A 23,607-nucleotide genomic window follows, 5' to 3' on the forward strand; every position below is an offset into this window, starting at 1 on the left:
AGGCTTATAGAAAGTCCACAAGACACCTTGTGCCTGGGGCAGTGGGTGAAACTTGTTGCTCCTGAAAGTGGAGTTAACATTGCACCTGATGCCTGGGCAGAAGAGGTGGTGGTGATGACATTCATATTGCTTCTGGAGGATTGTGTGGTACCTGCAATGCACCTGATTTTGGAAAGGAGTATCCACTGCACCTAGTAACTGGGCAAGGGGAATCCTCTTATTCCCAGAAACTTTGAGGCAATTGAGTCCCCAGTATATGGGAGGTGGTGAAAAAGGAGGATCCCCGTCATTTCTGGAGGCTTGTACAGAAGGTGTTCTCATTGCACCCAGTGCTTGGTAAAAGGGATCTTCATTGCACTTAGCGCTTGAGGAGGGCGTTACCCCATTGATTGTAGAAGCCCGTGGGCAGCGAAGTCCCTATTGCACTCAGTGTCTGGCGAAGGCGGGAATCCCTCTTGCGTTTAGTGTAGGGGGAGAGGAAGGTCTTCCTTGCTTCTGGAAGCTTTGAGGGTCGCTTTCCCCCAGCCGCCTCCATCCCCGAGGCATCCTGGGCGGAGGGCGGGCTTGGCTCCTTCCCTCCCTCCCGGGGGTTTGCCCTGGGACGCGCCGGCGGCGCTGGGGCTGGCTCCTCGGCGGCGGGCCGGGGTCAAGGGCAGCAGCAGGGGGGAGATGCCAGCGCCGGGCCAGCGCGGAGACTCCGGCTGAGCGGGCAGCGCCGGCCCCTGGGAGGAACCCCCCCAGCCCCGGCGGCCCCATGGCGGGGCGGGCGCCGCAGCGCAGCCTCCCGGCGGCGGCAGCCGCCGCGCTCCTGCTCCTGCCCGTAAGTGCCGAGGCCGCGAAAGGGTGGTGCGGGGCAGGGAGGGCAGGGAGGGGGGGCGGGGGACGCCGGACGACCGTGGGGGATCCACTCGGTCTGTGCGGAATGATCCGTCTCGGTGGCTGTCACCCGCGCCCTCTCAGGTCCCGCTCGTTCCGGGCTCTGAGACCCCGTCCTGGCGGCCGATACCCGCTCCCTGACAGATGCTGTCCGTCCCCGGGCGCTGCGGGACGGAGATCGTTACCGCTCCCGCACGGGTCCCGCCCGCCCCGGGTGCTGAGGGATCAGTCCCGGTGACCGTTGCCTGCTCCCTTACAGGTCCCATCCGTCTCCAGGCGCAGAGACACCCTCTCCCTGTGGCCGCTCCCCTATGGGTCCCCTCAGAGCCCTTGGGCTCAACCGTGGTCCTTCTTGGTGTCCCCTTCACTGTCATACAGACATCTTCCTGTCCCCTTTGCTTGCCAGAAGAGGTCCAGCACGGGTTCCCCACTGGTGTTCCAGCTCCCTGCCCCAGAGAGAGTTTTCCTGCCACCGTTCAGCTGAGCTCTGCGTGGCCATGGCTAGTGCCCGTTGTTCCCGGCTTCCTGCAGCATGTGCTCAACATCGGTCGCTCTTTCACCGCAGGGATCAGCCAACAGCAGTTGCGAAGGGCAGGGCTCAGCCCACGCATCCATCCAAGTATTTGCTCCCAGTTTCTTCTGAGTGAATTCTAAGGGAGGCTTTTCCTCCTGGTCCTTTTTCCTCAAAAACTTCTCCCTGGGTGATGCTGGAGATAAGATTGGGCTGTGTCAAACTGGACTTCAAGCAGCGTTGCCAGTCTGCACTCCTAAGTCAGACTAACTTCTTTGGTGGCTTGTTTGTTTTAAGTGGTAGTTTCAAGTGTGGTAAATCATACCTGAGAAACAGACGTGAAATTAAGGAGGAGGTACATTGATCTTGCACAGAATTCATAAAGGCTGTTCTTGCAGCATTAAAAAGTGGCAGCGATCCTTCTGGACTGTGGTGTCATTGGCCCATCTTTAACATTTCCTTAGATTAAAAAAACCCCACAACTGTTCTATTGCCTTATGTTCTTTGTTTTGTCTTGTTTTCTTCTGTAATTTACAAAGAAAGATAGAGGGAAGCCAGGTCAGGAAAAGGCTCCAAAAGCAAGCAGCAATTTAATTGTAGAAGCATTGCAGTTTCTTAGAAGACAGAGAATATTTTCTCAGCTCTGCCAATGCCTTTTTTTTCCCCAGAGATCAGCACATATGGGATCAGAGTGGCATGGTCTACACACTTGCTGTTTTCCATCCAAAGCCAGTTCTTCCTAACCTTTGTTTCTTAGTCCTGCTTCTCCTCCAGCCTCTGTTTTCCCGTATTGATTCCTTTTGGTCCATACAATTATTTCAGTTTATGTTCAGAGAAGGGGACTTCCTGTCAGTGAAGCAACCAAAAGTACCCAGGTACCAAGGGCTGCCAAACTAATTGTTTATCAATTAATCAAAAAAATGTGCTTCCTTTGTAGATGTAATCCATGGACAGTTTTCCAGTTCCTCTATAACGTTGCATTTGACTTATTTCTGTACATTTTGGTTGTTAACATTACAGCTTATAAAGAAAAGAGCTGCTTGGAAGGAAAAGAAAGAAAAAAGTGTTGCAGATTAAGAATCAAAATGTCAAATTTCCATAAAATGTGTTTGGACTGAGCGAAATGTGTACTTTGAGTGTATTTGTCCCTGCCCATGGCAGGGGTGTTGGAACTAGGTGATCTTAAGGTCCTTTCCAACCCTGACTATTCTATGATTCTGAGTGTGCTTAGAGAGGAGCTTGTTTGGATGTAGCATACTTGTGTCTGATAGAGACTTGTGTGTATGCCTATGCAGTACATAGAAATAATATGTTGGAAGCTAATCTTCAGCCTCTTGTATAGAACAGCACTTGTTGCTCCAGTTGTAGCAAATATAGAGCTTTTCCTGTTTTTTGGGGGTGTGTTTTCATCCGAAAATGTTGTTGGTAAATCTTTATCTCTACTTTACAGCTGGACAAAACTGCACCAAGAAGCTTAATAGCAATGTTTTTAAAGCTTTGGCTCAAGTCCAGTGCTCTTAAATTCCTGCTTAACTTGAAAACACTTGAAAGTTGACTCGAAGTCAATGGCTTTACTCGCATTTGTGGATTTGAGAAAAGGCATAGCTGCTTGTGGGGGCAGGCCCTTATGTAATTAAGGAATCTTATTTTTTCACAGCAGCTGAGCAGTTGTGTTTGATGGGAACTGCAAGTTTGCAACACCTATGAAATGAGGCAACTTTCTAGTACAGAATGGGATCAGCCACATGAAAACGCTATTGCAAATGACCTGTCAGATTTCACAGGATTGGTCAGCCAAAGGGTAAAGACTTGCAAAGCAGGATCTGAGATTTATGTTCTCTTTAAAGGGTTTCTGTACATAGAATACACTGGAAAATGCATTTACTTAAATGGGAAAACAAACAAACAAACCATAAACAAAGGCAAATTAATCTTTTGGCATTTTGATAAACAGGCCTTGCTGAGTTCATGTAATTTGGAGGGGGGATTATTCATCAAAACCAAAAGCAAAGCTTGCTATAATTCATATGCTTTCCTGAAGCTGTTAACACAGCCAGAGCATTTTGAGTACATCATCCAGTGGTGACAAGTTAAATAATATTCCTGGTCTGAGACTGTCAAAACTCTGTCCTACTGGGAATTAATGCAACATAAACATCTCTTCGGGAGAAGCTTTTCCTGGTGTAGTATTTTGGCAGGGTTTAAACTGTAGCCATTTTGTGGTAATTCCTGGATGTTTGAAGGAGGTAGTTGCATGCATGGAGGAACAGCTGATGTTAGCTGACTGATGGTTTTGCCATGAAACATTTCAGTGGTATTCATAGCTGCCGTTAGCTGGAAAGAAAGCAGCCTTTAGCTTTTGTTCCTAAAAGGCATCTTCTTACATATTATTATTCTGTCAAGACTGGAGGGTAAATAATTATTAAGTCCTCTGAATGTTGTGGCCTTTGTGTTGCAAACCAGAGTGCAGTTGTGCCTGCCATGCTGAAGCTGGTGGAGCAAGATGGTGCAGGTATCTCATCACAGAGTGTGCTCTACCAGGTCTAGTTCAATTTCAGTCTCATAGCTTGTAGCTCCATTAGTACATTAAAATTGCCAGCACAGCTCTTCATCCTTCAGGCCAAATATCACAGTGTGGCTTGTGCCCATACTGTTAAGCTCCTTCAACTTCTAAAACAGGGAGATGTTGTGCAAGTTGCCGATTAAGAATGGTCTATGATGCAGCCTAATTCCCAGATCACTCTGGGAACTGTCTGAGATACCACTACATTGCCTGGGGCAAAAATGTGGCCAGGAGCCATTCTAAAAATTTAACAGCATAAATGATTAAGTACTTAAAACAGACCTTTGCTCTGTTTGATTTATTAGCTTAGGTGGAGTATGCCCTACTACCCGTGCTCAGGGCTCTCGCTGACTGCCTGAGGGAGGCATTTTCCTCTAAGGCAAACTCTACATTGCTTCAAACTCAGCAGTCAGCTTTCTTTGTGTTAGAGATCGCTGTGGGATCCTGCTGGTGAGGTGATGATCTGAGATGAGAAAAACAAGGTAGTGGATTATATAAAATTTTTAAGGAAGTGTGTTTATGTTTTCTTTTTATTTTAATTTTACCCTATACATTAGTAAACCAAGTATTAAAAAAATAAAAAAATAGAACAAACATTGGCACATTTTTAGATTTTTAAAATAGTTCACAGGTTTTATTTTTTTCGGGGAGGGAGGTGAGGAAATGTGGTGGGTGGTAAAAACAGGCTGCACACACTGCTGAATTTGATCCTTTTTAGTTTATATCATTTTCAGGTTTGGAGGCTTTGGGGAAAAGCTGGTTTTAGATTAAAGTTTTACACACTAAATGACATTTTTGCAGGAGTTTATTTTTCCACTCTGTGTCTGTAAATTGAAACAGATAGATCAAATCTTGATCATGCACATGTCCTTTCTTTTAATCTACACCAGTTTTAATCCCCAAAGTAGTCTGCTCTCAATTAAAGCGCAAACATTGATTCTTAGATGTAAAGCTGGAGCTGTCCAGCTAGCCACATGGCACCTTCTGGCCTCCTGTAGATATGTAGTGATATGTATCTGCATAAAGCACTGCATAAACATTGTCTTTGCCTTCTTACCTTTCTGTTTGTAACAACCAGCTTGGACAACTAAACACTTTCTGCTGATTTTCTGTATCAAATTATTTCTTTATACAGAATCTAACATTTTATTTTTTTGTGTGTGTCTTAATAGCTTTGAAAATAACTGTGTTTTGAGCCGGCGAGTTTCAGATAGAGAGCTTTATGTGGTTTTTTTGGGTTTCTTTTGGTTTTGTTTTTGGTTTTGTTTTCTTTTCCTCTGAAAAGTTGGATAAGTTTTACTTTGGCCCTTATTACAAGAGAAGACAAATAGAACCTAGTTGTTTACCATTGCAATTAGTCAGCTAACAAACACTGTCCTTTGGATGAACGGCTGCTTGAATTTAATTAATCATGTCCAAATGTATGAAAATTTAATTTCCAGTTTCTGGTGCCAGTGTGGGGATAATTGTTTGATGCTTCCTACAGTGCTCTTTGATGTATAGCACATCATGCTTTCATAACTACTGATCAGTTCTTTGGGTCTGGTATTGTTTGGGTGGGCTCTCACAAGCAGATGTTCTGCCAGCTCTACATGATCTTGACAAAGGCTGTGCCATGTGGGAAGTGCTGCGAAAGTGACAGTGGTGTTCTGAGAAAGCCTGTTCAGCGAGCTGGGTTTCAACATCCTGTCGAACCTCTGGCTCACAAGTACCTCATTGCTGTGCAAGTGAGCCCACGTTTCAGAGTCAGGTGCTGGGAGTGTGCTGCTCCTGCTGGCGCATGTCTTGTTCCCCAGACTGACAGCTTTATTGTGGAGATAAATGGGTGGAGAACTTGGAAGCTGTCCTTCTCCAGGAATGATCAGTTAAATGGCACATGTTTGCGCAGAAGTGTGGCTTGTTTTTACCAAATAAGAAAGAAAATCCATTGGCTATTTCAAGAGCTGAAAAGTACTTCTTCAACAGAGCTGTAAGAAAGTGAAACTAATTAAAGCCCTATAAACTCTTGCGTAATCCTGGCTGAATAACTTATCTACTCTGGGTTGTGTATGTGGGAAAGTAAATAGTGAGCAATGCAGATGGAGTTTAAAATACATTAGTTGTCCTCACTGCAATGCTAAACCCTTGCCCTAGTAATAGTAGCTGAAGTGCCACAGAACTGGAAAAGAGCCACCTGCTTCTGTGGGCTATAGGATAATCTCTCTTGCTGTTACCAAGGTTCTTGGGATGTGGGAGGCTTTCCGAGTGCTGTTATATCTGTGCCACCTTAGTCTTAGGGGTGTTTTCCTTTACTGGGGTGGCTTTTCCAGTGGAGAGGAAGGAGGAAAGCAGGTAGAAGTAACAAAAGGAAGTGTGTTGATGAGTTCCAATGGGGCTGCCAGCCAGACTCTGTGAGCTGGCGTCTCAGTACATGGACTAAAGTATCGATTCCCTTTGAGTGGCAGTAGCAGACTCCCATGGCCCAGACAGCTTGAGTTTCAGGAGGCTTGTGCCAGCAGAAGCAGAGAGATGGCCTGTGAGCCAGCACCAGTGGCTGTACTTTGTAGGTAGCCATCACAGGTGCAGCCTTTTTGCTTTCTCAGTTCCAGTCCTCAGGGGTACCTAGAGGAATGCTGTGCTCCTGCTGTTTCCTTGTTTTGGGGGTGAGGATGTCCAGAAACCAGTTTGCTCCTTCTGTTATTGATTGACTCTTTCAAAGTGGAGAAGAAGGACAGGGTTATTTCTCTGGCTGGCAAGAATGATGTCTCAGAGCACATTTTGACTAGGCAAGCTCCAAATCAGATGGAGAGAGGATCTTTTCTCATCCTGCCTCATGTCCTAACTGCTGGGAGATCAGCTAATCAGTCCATTTTGAACTTGAGAGACTTTTCCAAGTATAACAAACCCTTACTTTCTCAAAACAAGTGTCTTTTTCATTAATATTTTCAAATATTGTCAGACTTTAAGTATTTTTTTGATAGGAATAAAAAATTAAAAGAAAATCCCACCCCAGAATCACAGAATGGTTTGGGTTGGAAGAGACCGTATAGATCATCTAGTTACAACCTCCCTGCCATGGACAGGGGCACCTTCCACTAGACCAGGTTGCTCCAAGACCTGTCCACCTTGGACTTGAACACTGCCAGGGATGGGGCAACCACAGCTTCTCTGGGCAACCTGTGCCAGGGCCTCACCACCTTCACAGGGAAGAGCTTCTTCCTCATATCTAATCTAAACCTACCCTCTTTCAGTTTAAACCCATTCCCCCTTGTCCTATCCCTGTACACCTTGTAAAATGTCCCTCTCCAGCTTTCTTGTAGACCACGACTTCTCAAATATGATGGATAGTGCCTTAATCACTTCATCCACTGGTTCCCTCAGGACCTGTGGCTGCATCTCATCAGTCCCATAGACTTGTGCACCTTCAGGTTTTCTTTAGATGTTCTTGAAGCTGATCTTCTCCTACAGTTGGCTGTTTTTCACTCTTCCAGTACCTGCCTTTTTGCCTTCTGCAATTTGGGTGATGTTGTTGGAGCATTTGCCAGTGAAGAATGAGGCAAATTGTCTTTAATTATAAAAAATACCTTTTCATAGTATTTCACATAATATTTCAATTATGATTATGCAAAAGGAGTCTGAAATACTAGAAACATGAGTGAAAAAAAGCCCCTTCAAAGCCTCTAGACTGCTGATTATTGTTCAAGATGCAGTCTGTAATCTGTTAATTACAGCATTGGCAATAGAAGGAGTTTGGAAGTAGCTGTTATCTGTCGTTCTTTTTACTACAAGGGGAGTATGCTTTAGAATCCAGGAATGAAAAAGTAATTTATGCTGGAAGGAACTGCTAGAGATCTCTTGTCCCTTCTCCTACTCAAAGCAGGGATAATTCCAAAACCAGATCATGTTGCTCAGGGCTTCATCCAGTGGACAGTGAGAGCAGATATCACTAGCCAATTGAAATCTTGATACAGAATGTAAGATAGGGTTTTACCATTTTTTTAGGTGGCAACATACAGGCAGAGACCTGAAAAACAAAGGTTAGGAGCTCACGTTTGGTGATGTAGAATTAGCAGAGCCTGCAAAGGGAGGCCTTGAAGTGTGGGTGCAGTGTCATAACATTGGATAGGTGCGTGGTCTTTGCAGAGACCATTCAGGTAGATAAGAATTTGCCCAGAAGAGGCAGATGAGATGCCAGTGTTCATTTGGGTAAATGTGACTTTTAAACTTGAGCTACTTGAGTATTTCCTGTGTGTTTTGTCTCCAGTACATAAATAATCTTGTCCTAAAGTACATGTTTAAAGCAGAGATGCTGGTTTGTTATATGTTAGTAGTTTTTATCTTCCATGGAGTATGAGGGAGCCTAAAGCAATGTCTTCTGAAATAAGTGAGTAATGTTGGTCACATTTAAGCTGCTGAGGGGATTCACAGTAATGTGAATTGATTGAAAAGATTGGGGAAGAATTAGCCAAAGATTTGGTCTGAAGACCTAGGCAAAGGGCAGACATGAAGGTGAAAGTGCTGTGAAGGGCTTGCTCCCCTTCCAGATTCTGAATATAATATATATTTTATTTGAAGACAGCTGTAGCCTGTGATTCAAATGGATTTTGCTCCTTTTTGGTATCTGATGTTGTTTTGGAAGGGTGTGGAGACTTGGTTGGACAAGTCCAGCTCATAGGTGGCCTAAACAGTTTTGGTTTATATGTTGTGACTCAGAAAGTCAGTTAGCACATGCCTGGTTTTCAGTTGATGAAGAGCATCCCATCTACACCCTTATTCAGAAGGACACATGAGCAGATGCTTAATGAAGACAGATCTCCAAGTTTCAAAGACAAAAGTGAAGTTCAGTGGTGGGCTTAGTGTAGCAGATGCTTGAGTTCTTTTAATTTATTTCCGAAGGAAGATGTATTTTATTTCATGCTTAGATGAGCATGTGTTTAGTTGCTTTGTTAAACTGAGGTCCTATTTCCATTCTTGCAGACTTTGTTCTCTTTCTCCACGCTTCCTGGCAGAGCTGAAGAAAGCATGCTGGCTGCTAAGATCGTAGAACAGTGTCTCCTGGATCATTTTGGGTTCAGTAGCTAGTAGCACTGTTTTATCCAGCCGCTTGTATTAGCTTAGGGACATGTCAAGGAGTGAAAGAGCTAAAGGTTGACTCGAAAAGGAAACTGTTTTCTTGAACTGTGCTAGCAGTCTTTTCCTTTTGCTGTAACCTTAGCTGACTCAGGTTTCAGGTTGCAAGTTCCTGTGAAAACTCGTATTTAAACCTTCTATTACAAATGGAAATTATTTTTCTCGTGAAGCAGAGCCAAGTGATTGTATACTGCCAAATGCTATGGTGCTAGCAAAGTGAAGTTACTGAGCTGAGAAAGGCTGAAAATATCTTGAAACAGAGAACTGACCTTTTTGGTTCTTCAACAAACAAAATATTTCCACCGTGCTGGCCCTCTTAGCTCTGTCCTTTAATAAGCATCTCTTTTGCCCGCATCTTGTGTATGAAGAAACCCATGCAACAGTGAATATAAATTCATCCTGGCCACAGAGAAGACTACCTTCCCCTCTTCTCCTAGCCTGTTCTCTGTTTTCACCCTTAAGTAGCATTCTTTTCCCTCCTGGTTGTGCATATTCCCTCAGGTTATTAGTAGTCAGCAAATACTCTGGTTTTCCTCATTCTGTCCCATGTATTAGCATCTCTCAGACAGAAAAAGCTGCTCCAGTGAATGCTGGCATTTGTTATGAGTGCATTCCACTGAATATCTGATTTTGTCCCAAAGAATCTGTTTTCACATGCAAGCACTGGTGATGGCAGGAACCCCCTGAAAGACTTCCCAGATGCCCACCCACCCTGGAAACTCCCTAGCTGTATTCAAATAAAGTATGGGTTTAGTCAAGGAACTGTGGGATTTACTTTGATTTTTCTCTCTTGAGCTCTTTCACTAATTATATATTCATGGTTAAGTTAGATGTGTTTCTCTAAAATGAGGTTCTTGGACACACACTTATAGCTTTTGCATTTAGTTCATCACTGCTTTGAGACAATCCTTCCCAAAGGATCAGGAGAACATTTCGATCTCATTGTAGAAATGGTGCATTTGGACAGCTTAATTTAATCTGAGTATTTATCAAAATTCATTTTATTTGCATTGTCTACTTGAAGAACCAAAAATTAAATACAGGCTTTCCTTTCACTTTTTTTTTTTTTGGGGGGGGGTGTTTTGTTTTGTTTTGTTTTTGGTTCTGGGGCGAAACTACAAAGTAGCAGCTCTCTATGTGCTGAAGGCAATTTCATTGTACTGTTGATATTGAAATGAGGTAGAACTGAAGGCCTTGGCACTCAAGGATGTTATACAGAAACCACTGGGAGGTGGTGCAGCAGGAGTCTTAAAAGTAGTACTTCTTCATGGAAATGAAGGACAGGAATAAGCATCCTCTTCTCACGACCTATGCTATTACCGTAACTGTCCACTCAGTAGCGAAAAGTGCTTTGACTTTGTAAGGGTCACAGGTGGCTAGTTTAGATTGAAACTCCATTTTTATGTGTCAACAGAGACATGAGATGAATCCTCCTGTCACTATGGACTGAGCAAGTGTTGTTATTGACAACTACAAAATTTTTTGGAAAGTCCTCCAGATAATTGTATGATACATGATGTCTTCCTGTCTTCTGAGGCCGTCAGCTCTAAGAATGTTTTTACCTCTCCTTTTGTAATATATAGTACATAAAGAAAATTCAGGAAGGATTCATCTAAGTTACGTTGTCCTTATAGTGGGTGAGACCCAGCTAATGCAACCAGTGGAGGTCAGGGACTGATTCATTTCAGCTCAGAAATTCAAAATACGGCAGATGAACTGCATCTGAAAAAAAAATCTACTCGAATTTTTCTTGAATTGCAAAGGAATCCCCAAGTGATCTCTCTTTTTGAAGTCTGAGCTCTTTGAGATCGATCCCACTGTTCCTCTGTGAGTGACTTTCTGATGAGATGCTGTTATAGGTTGAACCCGTGCTGAACCCAGGGCATAGGTCCATGGGAGATTTCTGTAGGACCTCATAAGTACTAGATACTACATATATATAAAACGGAGAAGTTTTGCTCTGTTTCTTTGCTCAGATGTCAGGGCCTCTCCTTTTGTTCAGCATGCCACCAGCAGGTGTTTTACAGGGAGGCATAACAACTTTTTCTAAAAAGATGGCTTTTATTAGGCAACTAGAATTTTGTGTCTGGGAATTGTTATGTAAGAATGGGAAAGTGGAGCGTATGCATCTGTCCATGTTTGGCAGCATTCTCTGTCTCCAAGCTTACCTCCCCTATCTTGGCAACACATCTTGCACTGTCATATGTCATTTTTTCCTGCTTCCTCTCTTCGCTTCAGTTTTCAGGCATGCTGATCTCTTCCTCTCTGATGCTCCTTATTGCTAAATATTTAAATTTACAAGATGTTTTCCATCATATCTCTGCGGTAGCCCCATGCTACCATTGACATCCAAATGTAGCAAACCATTGACAGGTTTGGATCCTATTTACAGCTTTGGGGGCTTGTTGATATTACTGTAGCCATATATTACATGTCTGAAAGAAGAAAACAACCTCTCCAATGCAGATGAACACAGTACCAGTGTTTGCTTCATGTGTTTTATCTTTATCTCTCTATCTCACTATGTAGTGGAACAGAGTAATCTTCCAAAACAGGACTCTGTGTTAATTCTTTTTAAAGTTAAGTTACAGTTCATCTCTAATCTACATTAAATAACCACAAATTCTGGTAGGAAATGAGAGGAGGAAGTACTATGGTGGGTCAGATACTTGTCTATGTCCAGATCTCTCCATATGGATTCAATGAGGCATGCTGTATGTATCATATAACGTTGCATATGTATTTTTATGACTTCATGTTAGGAATTTATGAGAGTACCTGTGTGACAAAGAACAAATTCTGTATAAATACGTTTGCAGCATTAGCACACTTCCATTTACAGGGGAACACACACTACTATTAGTATCTTGTAACTTCTAACAGTGTAGCATAGCAATATGTTACTCTCTCAAGTTTCTGCCCTTTTCATGTGCCCTCCCCATATCTAGAGCCAATCTTATGGTAAATTCCTCTGTGTCTTATAGTTGCATGCCCTCTGATACACATGAAGACCTTTAATAGATCAGTGAAGAGCAGTTACCATGGACAAGGGGAAAAGTCTAACAAAATGATCATGAGAGATGCAGACAGTGACACACTAGAAAAATTAATCAATTACTTTTCTGAATGTCCTCTCAGATGTGATCAGGAAGTGGACCAAACTGCCCTGCAGACTATTAGTTGGTACCCCTGCTTTAGAAAGTAAAGGACTTCCTTTTCACTTTAATCTCTGGCTCAGAACATTATTTTTATTTGTTCATAACTGTCCACAGTGTCTCAGAGAAATTAAGATAGACATTGCTGTGAATGTTTCAGGTAAATGTGCAAGAAAATGTAAAACTGATTTGGTAGGAACCGGGCATGGAATACTAGCTATCTTAAGAGAACACAGTTTGAGTAAAGAAGTGCATTAGCTGCTCAAAGCAATTACTATTTCAAAATAGATACACAGTTACAGGCCCAATTATTTATCTTTAAAATTCTGCACTACTGTCATGTTTGGAGTTCTGTTTTTTTTTTCTACTCTTTTTTTTTTTTAGTTTAAAAGGGTTTTTTAGGCTTTTGGGATTTGTTGAAACCAGGACATCTGCTTTACATACAATTCTTTTAAAGTATCATGCACAAGAAAGCTGTTCGCTGTGGACAGTAGAGAGAAAATGAAAGCAAAAGTAACATAATGTGTGGAAGGTGCTTTTCCCTCCAGCCAAATGACCCTAAACTGACCCTAAAGCAAATGTGACATTTAACCTTTCTTGTTCCTACACATGCTGTGCTACGCTTGACCTCTGCCTGTTCTTTCCCATCATCTTACGAAGCGGACAGCTGAACATGCAGTGTATTTACAGTACATGGAGATGGCTCAAGTTTCTTCTTTGAAGTGAGACAGTGCTTTGGCCTGTGAGGTAGCAGAGGGGTGGAAGGATAGAGGGGAAGAAATGTCTCTTCTGTGTCAACTCACGTGGTTGAGTCTGACATGAGACATGACCACTACAAAGTCTGCTTTCTGGCAGGCTGGCTGGAGCTCTGTGCCTTGCAAGATGGCACCTGCCCTGCCTGCAGAACAGAGCCATTACCTTTCTCTATCTGCTTGACATGACCATGGAAGGCTTTGCTATTGGAAGTGGGAGTTCAAGTCTCCCTGGAGGAGAAACAGCAGCTTCATGTTGTTTATTTGAAAAGAGTAAAGTCTGGGAAAGGCTTTTTTCTTTCTTTTCTTTTGTATTTCAAGACTTCCTATTTTGTAAAATAACAGCAAAGTGAAAAATAGGTAGAAGTGGTCTTGTATGAAGAACAGTTGTTCTTTAGAGACCAACATTGCTGATGAATTCTATTGTCATGATTATTTACTCCCCTTCTTATTAAGTGACAAGGAATTCAGTGATATAAAGAGGGTTCTGCAATCACTCAACACATCTTAAAGCACCGAATGTAATGTCAGCATTCAAGGACTATGTCGTTTCCCTAAGTAAAAGCTGCCTGTGTTATGTTGGAGTCATTCTGCATAAATAGAAAAGCAAAGACCTTTTTTTGTGTTACCACAGCTTTATACCCCATCAGAAATAGTCCAGAAAATTTTGTTTCTTAGTTTGAAAATAGAAGTTTCTATCATTGATGTATCATTTCTGAATTTTCTCACCACAGTTCTGCCTTTCTTAAAGGGCTTTTCAAGAGCTTCTGCTGCTCCAAGCAGTATCCCAACTCAGGTGTACACTGAGATGTACAGTTCTGTGAGCTTCTCTCCACTGCCTGCAATGGGACCTAGAGTAATTTCACTTTTTAGTGTGAAAATAGTAATATGCTCTTTGGATTCAGCACTAAATGTATATTTCTTAAAATTTAATTGGGCCATACTATTATCCTGTTCTGATCCTGCAGCTTTCTTGAAGTGCCCATGTTGACATTAGTGCTCTTTCTCACTAGCCTTTACATTCAGTGGAGGGCTCAGCACTCTGAGTTCTGAGAGTCATAAATTTGTGTCTAGAAAAGACTAAAACTGGCTAAAAAGAGCCAAGAATCACCTTAGAGGGCTGCCTATTTTACCTTTACAGTCAGTGGAAGCACTTTCCTCAAGCATTCTGAATTGTCCTTTGCCAATTGCTGTCTCCCTTGAATGTGTAAGGACCTTTAGTGGGAAATGATTCATCTTCTCTCTTTTAGGCATCTACTTTTAGGTGAGATAATGTTAATGCTATTAAGCTCTGTTAATTGTATTGACTAGCTCCCACAAGAAGACATCCAGAATAGGCGGTTCATTTGTAGATGCCTACATGTAGTCAGAGGAATGCTACCTGATGTCATGGAGCTAAGCAAGTATAACTAAATTTTCTCTGTCATGAGGGGATGTCTGTTCCTGAACCAGTTTTGCATGAGAACTGCAGCGAAAGTGATGGGGATTATTGTACTCAGGAAGGAGAAAATCTATTCTATGCTGGGGCTTTACAGTTTGTTTTGTTTTCTGTCTGTTCACCCAGATAGTTCTCCACTGTGAATCTTCTGTGAACCTGCCCTTGTCTGTTCTGCTGGAAAAGTACTGTGAAGCTTTGTCAGCCCGCACCAATGTCACAGGTATTTATTTCTCTGTTTCTTGTTGGCTTCCTGTTACTGTAGGATCTGTTTTCAAAGTGTCCTTGCTCTAGGAACATCTTTTCCTGCTGAGATAAACATAGTGCTTCCAGTCTTGGGTTTTCATTTGCAACAATGTATGGTGGTATGACATGGAAAGAACACTTTGAATTTTGCCCCCTTCAGGTGAACCATTAATGACAGCCTTTTTTTCATATTTTAATCTGTTAAACTGACTTTATTCTGAATGATATGATAGTTGGAAGGTTAGTACAGTTAAAGGGTCTTTATCCAGACTGGTCCAAACTCATTGCCAGAGGCTGTTTGCATTTCTCTGAGTGCAGCATGGGTCATTGAGGCAGGATAGGCAGACATGTGGATGTGCTAGTAAAATCCAGTCTTTGTGTGGAATTCACTGTTGAAACTGAGGTGCTCATTATGCTACTCTGATTTGATTGGCGATAAATTAAACCAATTTACTCCAGTCATAGAATCATAGAAGAGTTAGGATTGGAAAGGACCTTAAGATCATCTAGTTCCCCACCTGCCATGGGCAGAAACGCTTCACACCAAACCATGTCACCCAAGGCTCTGTCCAGCCTAGCCTTGGACACTGCCAGGGATGGAGCATTCACAACTTCCCTGGGCAACCCATTCCAGTGCCTCACCACCCTCACAGTATAGAATTTCTTCCTTATATCCAATCTAAACTTCCCCTGTTTAAGTTTTAACCCGTTACCCCTTGTCCTGTCACTACAGTCCTTAATGAATAGTCCCTCCCCAGCATCCTTGTAGGCCCCCTTCAGGTACTGGAAGGCTGCTATGAGGTCTCCACGCAGCCTTCTCTTCTCCATGCTGAACAGCCCCAACTTTCTCAGCCTGTCTTCATACAGGAGGTGCTCCAGTCCCCTGATCATCCTTGTGGCCCTCCTCTGGACTTGTTCCAACAGTTCCATGTCCTTTTTATGTTGAGGACACCAGAACTGCACACAATACTCCAAGTGAGGTCTCACAAGAGCAGAGTAGAAGGGCAGGATTACCTCCTTCGACCTGCTGGTCACGCTTCTTTTGATGCAGCCCAGGATACAGTTGGCTTTCTGGGCTGTGAGTGCACACTGAAGCTGGCTCATGTTCTTTTTCTCATCAACCAACACCCCCAAGTCCTTCTCCCCAAGGGCTGCTCTGAGTCTCTTCTCTGCCCAACCTGCATCTGTGCCTGGGATTGTTCCGACACAGTTGAGACTGTTTTGGCCATTGGTGAGTGATCTCTCTTCCTCTCCTTATCTTAACCCACATGCCTTTTCTTAACATTTTTCTTTCTCCAAGGAGAGCCATATTGAATAATCTTTATTTCTAGCTGGGAGAACAGTAAACATTCAAGTTTTGTAATTGGTTATCTTCCCTGTCTCTTTTCCAGAAAATGCTGTTAATTAGTCCAATGTGTTAATTTCTTCCCTCTATAATAACCAAATTCACCCCCCAAATATGTTCATATTAAGTATCCTAAACAGATGGCATAAAATGCTCTTGAGAATTTCATGTGTGTGTAATTTCAATGAATTGCTGAGTGAATTACATTGTAAATTCAGTCTGAAGTGATTTAAACCAAGCAATACTTTTTCAGAGCTGGAAGGCAATATAACTCACTCTCCTTTGGGCATTGTTTTCTTGAAAAATCCTTGGATGATGCCCTCATGATTGTTTGAGTGCAGCTTTTGAACTTAATAGGATTGTGTGCTTGTATTTGTGACCTAAAGAAGAATTTAATTTAATTGTTACTTTGCTTTCATATACAAAAAGAATGGGTTGAAATGGCAGGATTTTTCTACAGTGACTCAATTGAAGATGTTTGTGATGTTTTAATGTCCTGATATGGTTTGGCTAGAACTACAATAATATCCAGGATTACTGTAATTCTATACATGCGTTGTACATGCACTGAGTTATAGCTTGTATATTTATAGGAACTTTGAGGAAGTGGATCCACAGTTCACATTGATATTCCATGGATTTTGTCATGCTTCCTTTCAAATCCTTTGACCTTCCCATTTTATGTTTCCTTTAGTGACTATAAATCCTGGATTACATCTGATCCTACTCAGTTTTGATCTCCATGGAAACCTTTTGATCACACTGTTTGGTCCATTGACATGTTTGGTCACACAATTTTTAAGATCTTGTTAACAGATGTTGCATCTGAAAACAGGAATTTTGTCAATGCTATACTTCTTTCTCCCCCTTCTCCCCCAAAGACGGATGGCCAGTGCTACTGTGCTGATTGTATCAGTGTAAGAATTATATTCTCTTTCTTACTCTTCCATCACTTTGAAGGTTATAATTTGCATTTATAGTGTTTAAGGCTATTCAGAAAACCCCATAAAGGAGAGATAGTAGATCAGGAGTCATGCATTTCCTTTCATAAATTCCTGGGATGCACTGAAAGAAAAGTTATTTGTTTCCTCCTGTGACTGGATCCTCTTGAGGTGTAGGTTGATTCCTTGCTCTCATTCTGGTTGCTTTGTACTACGGTGAAAGACTGTTGTCTCACAGAAATGGTGTAAACCTGATTCTGTGTGGTACAGAATTCAACCTGGACAAATTCTGAATTATACTACTCTCATGTTGTTTACTCAAGTCTCTGAGGAAGCTCTGATTTAAGGAACATGTTGGTGGGTGTGGGAGGAATGTATCCAGGGATTGATTCCAACATACAGCTCCTCAAAGATGCTTTTCAAGTCTCCAACTAATCTGACATCATTTGGAGATTGCCATAATTTCCCATTACTGGGACATTGTCTTGTATTAGAGGCTTCTCCAGCACTCACAATAGCACATAACTGGGAAGTCATGAAAAGTTCTTTGTTGAAAAGTTCTTATTCTTTGTTGAACCTTTTTGTCATGGTAGAACTCTGGTAATCTGCTCAGCACCACACAGCCGCTCACTCTCCCCTGGTAAACTGGGGAAGGGAATCAGAACTGTAAAAGTAAGAAAACTTGTTGGTTGATATAAAGACATTTCAATAGGTAAAGCAAAAGTCACACACAGAAGCAAAGCAAAATAAGGAATTCAGTTACCACTTCCCATCAGCAGGCAGGTGTTCAATCATCTCCAGGAAGGCAGGGTGCCATCACTGTGAACATCCCCAACTTCCTCTTTCTTCTCCAGCTGTATATGCTGAGCATGTTGCCATATGGTGTGGGATATCCTTTGGGTCAGTTGGGGTCAGCTGTCCCAGCTGTCACCATCTTGACATTGTGCATCCCCAGTCACTGTTGAAGAATATGCAGGTTGAAGCTAGCTGCATTCTCCACAATTCTTTTGTTAACTGTTTAGGTTTTATAATCTCTTTTTGGCTGAGCAATGTATACACTGGCCCTGTGCTGTCTGGCTAACTCAGGGAGACATTCACACTCTTCTAAAGAACTCAAGGAGAAATATTTACCCTAGCAGTTGATCCACTTAACTGTTGGTAGGTACTTACCTAAATTAAAGGCGTCCATCTGTCCCCTTTGCATTGAAATAAAGTCAGTTTTGCAACAGCTGTGGTCAATCACAACTGTGCATTATTCTCTGAGCTTCACAGGCATATCACCCTTGACCATCTCCTCTGAGTTCTGTTCCATTGTAGGGGTTGGTAAGCCACAGCTGGCCAAAGCAAGGTTCCTTCAAGAGAAGGATTTACGAAATCTCATGCAAACTTCCTCTCTGGTCACCCTCACACTTCAGATAACTTCTTAATACAGCTATCAGTGCAGAGCTTCCAAAGACATCTTGCATTGAAGCCTCGTGCAAACCAACTGCAGACAGCCCTATACTATCAGTTTCCAGAGGAACTGTTCACAAGTACACTAGACAACAGTAAAAGCAGTGTAGGAGAGGGAAGGAGAACCTGAATACTCATGTCTTTGCAGGTTACTTTTTAAATCTATATTGAAAGATAGTAGCTGATAGCTGTGTGTCTGGTGCATGATCATGGAATCATAGAATCAGCCAGGTTGGACAAAACATTTAAGATGAAGTCCAACTATTGATCTTCATTCAAAGAAGAAAACTTCAGAATTTGATACTATATTAGAATTAAAAGCTAATCCTTTCAATCAATGCAAAAGTGCTCCCTCCATGAAAACAAACCAAACCAAACCAAAACCACATATGTCAGGGTTATTTCTGACCTTGGAACACTGCTCCAATATTATAGATCTAGTTCTGTTTCCACCTACAAAAAGTACATTTGTACAAAGTGAATACGTATATGTGTGTGTCTTCAGGGGAGTATATGGATGTGACTGTGTTTCTGTATAGTGGTGACAAAACCCACATAATCTGGGGAAAACTATCATCCACGAATGTGGATTTCCTGTTGAAATAAAAATTTGAAAAATGTCTTTGGAGAACCAAATACATAATTTTATCACTATTTTATAGATTACAGTTATCTTTAATTTGAAATATTCATGCATGAAAAAAAAAAGATTGTAAAGCTTCCTTTCAAATGTTAAAAACTGACACGTTCATTTTGCAGAAAATTATTCCCGTCGTTTTGATAAGGAAGAGTTTGAAGGCTTGATGCTATGTTTGTTCAGTGTTTCTGCCACTTTCAAATTGGCCATTTATTACAATGCTTTTGTTTCCATAATTTTTTGTTTTGATATTGTCCCCAACAGACTTGCCTTTGTGAACAAAATGCAAGTGTCTCTGAACAAGGTTGTAGAACAATTGTGAGATAATGGACCTTGCAGATTCTGTGAAGAATTTCTTTTTTAAATTATTCCTGTCTTCTTGGAGCTTTATTAGAACAAAATGTGAGCTTTCTATGTTTGGTTTTGGAGGATTTCTCTGTGCTACTTTACTGGAAAGGGTTACCTCATCTGTTACTAGAATACTTTCTTTTCATCCCAGATTATTTTTACTGTGTTCATTTCTAACCCAGAAGCAACACAGGCTTTTTCTCAAGGCAGTCTCCATCCCTATTGTAAGGGTTGTGATCCTGTGTATGAGCTGTCTGTCTGTGGGAAAGACATTCAGTGTTAAGCTGTGCAGTTTCTTACCAAAACTTGGTAAACAGAAGTTAACTTGGCTACCTGGTGTTAGATTTTTCCCTTGACTCACTCCTTATATCTGATTGAGCCTTCTACTGATCATGAATCTCTGCAAATCAGAGAGGTGTGACCATCTTGGGCTTGCAGATGTATCAGTATGGCTTTGTGTGCTTGTCATAATACCACTGTCCTGGTTTGCTGTTAATACAGGCTTGGTTGGATAATTTCTGCTTAATGCATGGACATTTAAATTACGTTTAAATCTGAGCTCCCATTATTATTAGTGGAATGGGATTTAGTTGCCCTTACATCAGTGCCCAGTGCCCTTTAAGATGCTTTAGGGTAACGAAGACTTGCAGGGTTGACAGATATGACACAGAATCTGCAAGAGACTTGCGCCCTCTAGGGCAGTTGATGCTGGCTAGAAGGATTTCTCATAGATGAACAAGCTGAACTAGATGTCAAACTCAATCTAGACATCCTTATATAGGCATTTCCACAGAGCAGGTTAACAGATATCTGCAAATTTAACACCATGTAGCATGTAGTCTGCAAGATAGGAGTTAAATCCACATTTATAGCTCAAATGAATACGTGAATTCTTCTCTGACAAGTGATATAACCACAGACACTTCAGCACCAAAAAAAAGTTATGCGTGTTTTACCTTGCTGCCCATTCTGCTCAGTGCACACAGGCTGTAGATTTTGCTTGGCTGACTGTTGTTAATTCTTAGTAGTCAATTTCAATCAATCATTCTTTTAGTAGATGAAAGCTTCATGACAGACAAGCATATTTGATAGCTTGCACTGCAAAGGTGAGGCACTCATTACTCTGGCAGTTATTTATTTCTGTACATTGCACTATTCTGTTTCTTGGAAACAGAAGTTTTGGCCTCATTACATCTCTAACTATTCCTCTACAGTAGTGGCATGGCAGCAATTTTCACTGTTTCCCTTCTGATTTTCCCAGCAGGTCACATCAATGAACACTTCCATTTATAATGATACTTGGACAAGCTATTCATTTTAACAAATGCTTTGCACTCTTTTGGCTCTTGGCTGCTGGCGGAAGCTATGTACACTGATCCTGACACTGACTTTGGGGCACTTAGGAATGTGCTTTCATCATATCCACACAACTGAGTTACAGCTCACGGGCATAAAGTTAACCTAGCATCACATTTGCATGATCAAAGCTCTAGCTAGACACAAGCAATCTTCCTTATGTTTCTTATTTTCAGATGTCGCAGTAACACTATGTAAATAGAGGTGATGATGTTGGTTTATTTTCCCACTGCCTCAAATGACATACCAGGCAGACTAGCAATGCTTTTTTATACTTCCCAAAATAAAGCTGACTGTGTTGTATGTTGTACAGTTTGTATTACTGTCACTGGTCCTTATAATTTAAAAAGTTGCATTTCTTAAGCTGCATTTCTGGTGCAGTTCCAAGCTGAGGATGTGGAAAAACTCTCACGTATTAAAAAAACTATGTAGACAGACCAACAAGTTCTGTGGTCCACTAGAGACTATTATTTAGAATCATAGAATCCTTTAGGTTAGAAAAGGCTCTTAAGATCATCAAGTCCAACCATTAACCTAACGTTACCAAGTCCACCACTAAACCATGTCCTTAAGCAACACATCTACTTTGTACATTTGCTGTACAGAGAAAATACTTATGATGCTTTTGGATTCTGTATGTATGTATGTTTGTTTGTTTTTCCCAGTAAATGGTTTGTAGATGGGGTATAGAAACATATCTGAAGGTTCCCACATTTACCCTAGGTGTCCAGAGGGTGACAAATTCTTACAAAATGTTCAGCAAAAACCTTCTAAGCTGTGTAAATGGGGCTTTAAAGTGCCCAGGTATTATAGGGATGAGAATCACACAGTTTTTTCTAGGGGTATGCGATGGTTTGTTTTTTTTCACGTAAGTAGCTGTTGCTTGTAGTCTGGTCTTACGCTGTTTTTCTGCATGTGAAACATGTTACATTAAGAAGTTGCTCTAGTGCCTTGATCCCATGAATAGTTGCTTTTATAGAACCTCAGAAAACTACAAAGTAATCTTGGCTTAGAAGAGGGACCAGTTACACCAGGAGCTGTGCTACTGATTTATAATGAAATATTAACTCCCCTGATATCAGTAATCACTTTCCTTGGACTTTACAGGAAGGTAACTACCCTCTGAACATCTTAAAACTGCCTCTCAATGGCATCAGCTCTGAACTGACTGAAAATCTGTCGCATCTTTGTCTGGAGTCACTAGGGTGTTTGGTATGTGGGTCTGAGGGAGATCCCATGCTCCTGTTAGGTATTAGAAGCATTTACAGTGATCAACTTGATGGCATTGCCATGGTGGTTTCATGCTGCCAGCCTGGGTTGCTGTGAAGAGTAAGGAAAGGGAAAAGTGAATTTTAGAGGAATGTAAATAATACAGTCATAACTCATAAATAAAAACATGCAATGGAAACATGTACTTGGAACATTCCATTGAGTTTTTTTCGTATTTCAGGAGAGTGGCACACCTCAGTCCTGGATCTGTCACTTCTGCATGACATGTTCTCAGCAGACCCTTGGTAATTACTGTTACAATGCCACACTTCATCAAATGCGCTTAAATCTTAGAATTTATACAGTTGGTACAATGAATCCCATTTGCTGAATGCGGTTTCTAAATTAGATATAATTTTTTATATACTTGGCAGATAAAAATATACTCTGTAGAACCTCTCATTTTGTCAAGTTCTACTAAACAGATGGAGTGCCTTTTCTGTTCACATGGAATCAACGTCAGTGAATCTGGTCTTAAATGAAAACACCTTCTGTCTTTTAAATCAACATTTCTTTCTGGGTTTGTGGGTTGATGAGTCCTTCAAACAGTGAAATAATGCTGTGGTCAATCTAGTGAGTACCCCCAAACAACAATAGCTATACTACAAACTGCACTATTTGGAAAGATAGCTGTAAAAATATGTAATACTGGAGGATAATTATTACTAGGAAACGGGAGAGAGGGACAAGAATGGGGAACATTTTTGATGTTGTTTCTGATTTCAATAAAATGCTTATGACCTTATGACCCCAGAACTGAGTTAGCTCTCTGGTTTTGGAATGAGCCTCTAGATGTGCTCTTGTTGACAAGTAGTTGTCTTGTGTTTGTCTCTCTGTATCAACAAAGTGTATGTTTCCCTGCTTCTTTTGGAGGAGTGTCCCTGAGTCACATGTGGAGCCAGATCCACCATATAGACAGGCTAAGGTGAGGCTGGGCTCCATCTGTTTCTTTGTGAACGTGTAATTGTAAACACTGTGTGTCTTAAACCCCTGTGTACAAATTTATACCTGCCAGCACTTCCTTACTTCACTGGCATCTAGTGAAAGTGAAAAAAGAGGGTGACTTTCTGCCATCTGCTATTAATACGTTGCAAGATGTGCTCAAAGCTGTTTGAGAACTCAGTGGATGGTCTGAGGAAGAGAAAGTTTGTTCTTACAGATGCTGTCATGGCCTACCGTGGACTAGAGTGCGAACAGAGTCAATGAATCAGAGGTTCAGCTTGCATAAATCACCTGTTTTAAAGTTGTAACTGACAGCTCATCTGTCCTTGTTTAGCTCTCCACAGCATCACTTGATCGAACTTTTCTGAATAAACTCTGTTATGCATGGAATTGATTTGCCTTGGCCTCCAGCCCTAAGGTGGGGGCATCTTATTGTGTACTGCCATGTATGAAAAAATAGTTAAGCACTAAAGATAGTCAAGTGCAAAGCTGACCTGTAAAGCTCCAGCTCTGTATTGTTCAACTTTCTTATTCCATTATAAAGTAAGAACTATGTGATTTTTTTTTCTTTCAAGCATTAAACTTACTCATTAAACTGTCAAAGTGTGAAAGTTGGTTGTATAAGAAAAAGATAATGGAAAACATTAGCACAGTTTATGTAAACCACTAG

The 23,607-nt window shown here is 41.6% G+C and overlaps 1 protein-coding gene across 1 annotated transcript in view; it reads left to right on the forward strand.

Moving 5' to 3' along the window:
* Positions 1–754: 754 nt before the first annotated feature.
* CRHR2 (corticotropin releasing hormone receptor 2) overlaps positions 755–23,607 on the forward strand; it is a 145,587-nt gene continuing 122,734 nt past the window's right edge. Inside the window, exons 1-2 of the mRNA XM_034068360.1 lie at positions 755–820; positions 14,531–14,624. Coding sequence (XP_033924251.1) covers positions 755–820; positions 14,531–14,624 — 160 coding nt within the window. The remainder of the gene's footprint in view (positions 821–14,530; positions 14,625–23,607) is intronic.

Source organism: Melopsittacus undulatus, chromosome 1 (assembly GCF_012275295.1).
Source record: "Melopsittacus undulatus isolate bMelUnd1 chromosome 1, bMelUnd1.mat.Z, whole genome shotgun sequence".
Taxonomy (NCBI): Eukaryota; Metazoa; Chordata; class Aves; order Psittaciformes; family Psittaculidae; genus Melopsittacus; species Melopsittacus undulatus.